The sequence below is a fragment of the Marmota monax genome, unplaced genomic scaffold, assembly GCF_021218885.2.
Source record: "Marmota monax isolate L192 unplaced genomic scaffold, Marmota_monax_Labrador192_F-V1.1 WCK01_AAM20220418_F8-fsc00033, whole genome shotgun sequence".
In the NCBI taxonomy this organism is placed as follows: Eukaryota; Metazoa; Chordata; class Mammalia; order Rodentia; family Sciuridae; genus Marmota; species Marmota monax.
Genome location: NW_026694282.1, coordinates 8,404,743 through 8,411,148, shown reverse-complemented (window position 1 = coordinate 8,411,148; position 6,406 = coordinate 8,404,743). Strand labels below are relative to the sequence as shown.

Sequence of the window (6,406 nt, the reverse complement as noted above, 5' to 3'; positions counted from 1 at the left end):
AAAGAAATATCTAGTGAATCATCTATTATATCCCAGCTGGGTTTTCATTTATTCCTAACAATAAAATTACTGTCCTTTTAAAAAATGATGACACATAAAGAAAACTTCATAAAAATTGTTTAGCAAGCAGTTTTCTCAGGGATTTTCCACTGACTATTGAAATAAACAGTTTTCAAATGCTCCAGATGGAGAACGAAATATACTTTTTAAACCACAAGAATACCTCTAAATTTTAATGACAATTTTCCCCCCTTTGGAAATTTTATGTCTCCCTCAATGCATTAAGCCTATACATAGAGTCAATCAATATTTGTCTGAACAGTTATTTTATTTTTCTGAATAGAATTATTTTTACTTTGAGAATGGGTGCTATATTCTTATCTCAAACATATGGAAAAGATTATTTTCTCAGATACAGACATAAGGAAATTAAAAGATTAAAATCATCATTCACAGTAGAAATTCACTTTACAATATGAAAATTTTAATGTAGCATGATCCAAAATGATTATTGCAAAAAAACAAAAGTGTTAGTTTCTACCATTAGGAAACAATGCATACATACATTAATTCACTCAGCAGAATTGAGTTGCAATTAGTGATAGTGACCAGAAGATGGCGGAGTCCAACTTCCTAATATTCATTAAGTAAGCCTTTATAATTCAAAATGTTAACTTCAAAGAGAATTTAAAATTGGCATTGTTTTTACAAATGATAGTGAAAAATAAGACTTTGCAAAAAATAAGGAATTCAAACTTCTCAAAAGCTTTATGATTAATCACTTATCTACAAATAAATTTTTAAAAAATACTTTGAATAATTTTTTTCTACCCTGTGAACAAGGAAGGAAAGATGAGAATTTTAGGATAACAATTACTTAGAATTACCTCAAATTTAAAATTCTTCCTTTTAGTTCATTTTATATTATGCTAGATTGCTCCATAAACTTTTTACAGCTAAAAACCCCACTTTTCACCAAAATATAAACAAGTGTAGTTTTACAACAGGAATTTTACAAATGATAACTTAGGGAGAACATTCTTTAAAGTAAAACTATTTCATTAAAAAGCTTTATTCAAGGCACAGACAATGTTTAAATGCTTCTTTCACTTAATAAAGTCTTTAAATCTAAAATCTATTTATATTGCTGACTAAAAAAAGAAATAGTATTTTTAAGGCCTAGTAATTCACTCATATACTTATTTAAGTACATTAATAGATCTCTTGTGTGTATGTGTTTGTGTGTATGTGTATGTGTGTGTTTCATAATTCTAGAAATACTCCAGAAAGGGAGAATGAATAGATACATTACAGACTGTCCTGACTGGGTCTAAAATACAGCCTACTACCAGTTATTGAGCTTTTACTGGGAAAGTAGGAAGTATCCCTTATCATCCCTGAAAAAGTATAATCCAAAGATGGCTGAAAAGGCAATGCTGGAACCAACCCAGGTGTTAGGTAGGGTGACACAAAACCAGACAGCCCTCTCCCTGGCGAAGAATATGCCAGTCGTAATGGACTAATCTCTAGTCTAGGATTTAAGCTGTAGAGGTTTGAATCACCTCTGTAAGAAGCAGATGGGGTTTGAAGAGGAGAGAAAGCTGATTTATTACCTAGAGTTCCAAAACCAATTCTAGCTAGACTAAAATTTGAAGCTCTTGAAAAGGCTGTGTTTTCCAGTTTTCTGGAGTATGCTAGATCCCTGGTATCTTGCTTGCGTTCTTTCCCATTTAAGATCTGTTCAATGGCTTGGACCACATCCCCTTTGCAGAACCGTAGAACACTTTCTAGCCAGGTGAGCCTGTAACGTGGGAAAATCCTGATAAGAATATCAAGAGGATCTCTTGGTCTTGAGGACATCATGGGAAGGCTGGCTCTCACTGCAATGCAGTCTTTAGCCCCCTCACTCTCATTTCCTGATTCCAGATCAGAGGATGATAAGGACCTGGGACTGTCTTCACCTCCTGATTGCTCCCCAGAGTAAGGAGACTGGATGCTATCATGCTTTTTTGAGTGTTCTGAAGTAGATGACCTGATGCTTTTTTTCCCAATGGCACCATTAGACTTAGAAGATGATCTCAAAGAAAGCTGGTGGGATTTAGAGCATGGCTCTTCTTGTCCACTCTGGCATGAGTCACATTGACTCCCCTTTTGTTCTGAGAAAGAGAAAGTAAAAAAAGAATCAAATATAGAAAAACTTCCTAAAACCTATTACCCACTCAAAAATTATACTAGATAAGACCATTCATTTCCTAATAACATATTAGTAATATTTATTCATACTAAAACTTTTAATGGAGTCATTTCAGGATCACAAGGACAGACAACATGTAAATGTAGTAGTATTTAAGAATCAATAGAGGAGAGTGTTGTTACTCAGAGATGTTAACATAACACCAATACTGCACAACATTTGCTCATACGGTTGGTTTGGTGTTTGCATAAATATCACGAGTTTTGTTACTATATATTTTTCCCCCATAGTGACACTACATAAAAAGAACTACATATAGGTTAGGTTTAGATAACAAATTTTTATAAAGTAATCTTAGCTTGAAAATGAATATTCTATTTAATTACTAATGCTAAATTTCAATAATTGGTTTCTTATGCTCACATTTCAGGTTCTAATTAAGTCATTTGAATAATGTGGAAAAATAACAAAATCATTAATTTCATTCAAACTTAGGGCAATAATGTCATCTATATCAATCTCAAATCATTCCATATGATATGTTCCAAATCATTCCATATTCATTTTCTGTGAGATGATATGGACTTGGTATTTTTTCTTAATCCTCTGTAAAAAATATATTTTCTTTTTTAATCCCTAAAAAAAAAAACTAAGAAAAGTTTAAAATAACATTTCTTTAAAGAAAATTAAAAACTGCACTACAGCCATTTGTAAAGAACCTGAAAGAATCCTATTAAAAAAATATCAGGCATTTGCTTCAAATCACAACCCTTCCTCCAATATTAAGTGATTTGCAACCATGATACATAACACACTCATAGTTTCTTCTGTTTTCTTAAGAAGCAGACCTAAACTCTAAAAAATAAATGTTTATCCAAAAGTTAAAATGTGTAAAATTTAGTACTCTGAGGGTCAAAATGCTGTCATGTAATGACAAAAGAAAGGATGGTACTACTGAAAAATCAGACTCTAGTACTAATTTTCAACTCTAAATACAACTTTTCTAATCAAGTCTGCCAAATTCCATTGACATTGATCCTCTATTCCATTTTTCTTATAAATGGGATTCACAAAGTATGTCTGCCTTAACATTTAAAGTAGTATTAAAATTTCATGTCCACAGCAACATAAAAGAATTTTTCATTATTATGTTGTACTCATAGTACAAATACTGGTAAAGAAATACTGATTCTATTTAGAAACTAAGGTGTCTTTAAAATACTATGATGCCATTTCTTTCATCTCTGTCCTCAACTTCTAAAGCTTGTTTTACTTCTATTGCATTTATCATTTTTATAATATACCTTGTATTATAGAATTGGATACTACATATAATCCACCTTCCTTTGAATATGAGATTCTTTTGTGTAGAAAATATTATTCACTGAATGATTGTTGGTCTTTTGTCCAATGAATGAATAAATTAAACAATACCTTACTACAGTCAACTGTCAATTTAAAAAGCCATTGGAGTGGCCTTTCAAAAGGTGGCTTACTTTCTATAGAGGGTCGTCTGGGGCAATAAAATAGAATAAAATAATTAGCTACAAACAGAACACCTGGGAATCAAAAACATTCCACAAATCAATGCCATCAGGTGATCTCACTGCCAGTTTCAAGAATTCCAACTTTCACTTTTTCTTATAGTGGTTTTACTTATTTTGTCTATTTTATTTTGTCTACTAAAATAAACTAGACCATATGCAGAAAGTTGGCATGTGTGAAAACACAAAATTATATATGCCTCATTTCAATACAGAGATAATCTTTTTCAAAATACATTCTGTGATCTGTTAAGATCTACAATTTTCACGATTCAAGGAGTTTCTAATTAGTAAATTTATTGTGTCATTTTGTAATTTCATGTTACAACCTGTTTGGAACATTTTTTTAAACATTTTTAAAAACTGGAATTTTCACTGCTAGTAGGCCTGTGGAGGGCTATGAATTTCATGGATATACAATGGAATTCACATTAGCAAGAAAAGTTAATTTGGGGTAGCCTTAGTTTTTTTTTTTTTTAAGTCTGTACAGACATGCACACATATCCTAACATAGAGGGTATTTGCAAGTAATCTGCAGTCAATAAATAATAGGAAAAAAAATGTAAACTTCCTTGGATAAGAAATCTCCAGTATTGGAGTTGGGGCTGGGCTGTAGCTCCTTGGCAGAGTGCTTGCCTAGCACGTGTGAGGTACTGGGTTAAATCCTTAGCACCACGTGAAAATAAACAGATATAGGCATGCTGCCCAACTACAACTACAAAGAATTAAAAAAACGAAAGAAATCTCCAATATTAAACTGTGATAGTGCCACCAATGGTTTTGCAATCTGAAAAACCTAAATGTATCTCCTATGGGAAGAAACAAAACTTCAGATACCAAAGCTTTCTACACTTTTGGAGTCGGACAAATAGTTGGTGGAGGATGCTTAAAGAATTAAAGGGAGAGAAAGAGAAAAAGAGATCGTTTAATAGATCTTCTTTTACCTAGTTCTAGCTGGAGCCAGAGGCTTGCTCCAAAGTTGAAAAAATGCACTCCCATCAGTGAATTTCCCACGCTAGTTCTAAAGATTCACTGATTTTATAGTTGAAAAAAAGTATACAGCAAGCTCTAAACACCCCTCACTACGCTTTTGCTTTTCGTTGAACGCACGCTTGAACGAAGTTCTGTTCAAAGTTACAACAAACTTGTGCAAATGTAATGCCATTCCTAGGGCAAGTCGCCATCTGTTATCACCCACATTTCACCCTTTCATTAACTTTTCCTATCACTTCAGGAAACAAACAGAAAGGCCTTCCAAAGTGAAGGTGCTGGGTCTCTTAACACCCTCATTGACATGCTTTCTATAAAGTCGTTTTGGAGAACTTGAGAGCTTCTTTTGAACAACTTTTCTTTTTTGCCTCTAGGGCGCTACTGGTTTTGTTGTTGTTGTTGTTTTCCTTTCCCGCCCCCGGCCCCCCCCCCCCAAACTCTTTCTCCACAGCAATTACTTGCAAAAAGCACACCAAAGACCAACTCACCTTGTTTGTCCTCCGCATCATCTTGCTGAATAACCTCGATAGCAGGGGTTGCCAGACCACTAGCTGGTCTCAAGGCACCCAATTCCTGAGCGGGCACCGCCTTAGGCTCGCCGGCAGCCTGGGAATTCACCGTTCTACCGCGGCTTTTGGACGCCCGACCCTCCGGACCCGAGACTCCAGGGTACAAGAAACTCTGCGGTCCCCGAGCCTCGCTCTCCTCTTGCGCCTGCTGCCTGCGCAGCGCCACTTGGGCGGCCATCACGCGCTGGCGCTCGGAGATCAGGGTGCACTTGACACACGCGCAGTCCTGCCAGCGGCAGAAGCGCTTGTGGCCCTTGAGCGCCGACACCACACCGTGGTTGCGGCAGCGAGAGCACTTGGGCGTCCGCAGGTAGCCGCTGCCCACTGCGCTCACGCCTCTCTCCAGCCTAGGAACCGGCCGGCAGCCTCCGCTTCCCGCCGTGGAGGCGGCGGTGGCGGCAGCTCGCAGGAAGAGGCCGGAGGGCCGCAGATAAGCTGGTGGAACTGGTATCCCCGAGGGTACCGGTAACGCCGGCGGTGAGGGATGAGGGGTCGCAGCCACCAGTCCCGGGCCAGGGTGGAGAACACCGTTACCGCTGTGGTCTCCTCTGCCACGCTGTGACTGCTCCATTCGTGAAGTTTCTAGCGAGGTGTTGTAACTCGGAATGGTGCTGTCGGCAGATAAACCTGCAGGGATACTGGGGTAGGAAGACGCTGTTGTCCGGCTGTCCCCCACCCACATAAGGACAAGTTTACACTCTGTCCCTCCGGAGTTGGAAATGACCGCGTCCCGGAGCTCGAGACACTGACAAGCTCAGCTGCCCCGAAAGCCTCTTACAGTCCCTGGGGGCTAAGGAAGTGCCCCAGTGCTCTGCGCGTCGCCTGAACCCGAGGCTGCAATACTAGGCTGCAGAGGTTACCCCGCCCACCGGTCTACTGGCCAAAGACTTAAGTCGGGGAAGGGCCGGGGGCGGAGATTGGGGACCTTCTAGGAGGAAGGGGGAGCTGGGGACTAGACACCATCCTGATGGGCTGCAAATGCACATTGCCCCAAAGAAACTGCTTTGTCTCACTTGCCTCCTTATGCGAGTATAGTTTTATAAAAATAGTTTCGCGCCCTCCTAAATTAAAATAGATTTGAAATTCGCCTTTCTCCAGTTCCTTGCTTC

General features: G+C 38.4%; 1 protein-coding gene across 1 annotated transcript; it reads right to left on the bottom strand.

Moving 5' to 3' along the window:
- Nucleotides 1–229: 229 nt before the first annotated feature.
- On the bottom strand, nt 230–6,100 carry Dmrta1 (DMRT like family A1). Its single transcript, XM_046467379.2, has 2 exons — nt 5,217–6,100; nt 230–2,156 (listed from the first exon to the last, which is right to left on the bottom strand). Exons 1-2 carry the CDS (start codon nt 5,977–5,979, stop codon nt 1,309–1,311), a joined length of 1,611 nt encoding a protein of 536 aa, XP_046323335.1. The 5' UTR covers nt 5,980–6,100; the 3' UTR covers nt 230–1,308.
- Between the last annotated feature and the right edge of the window lie 306 nt (nt 6,101–6,406).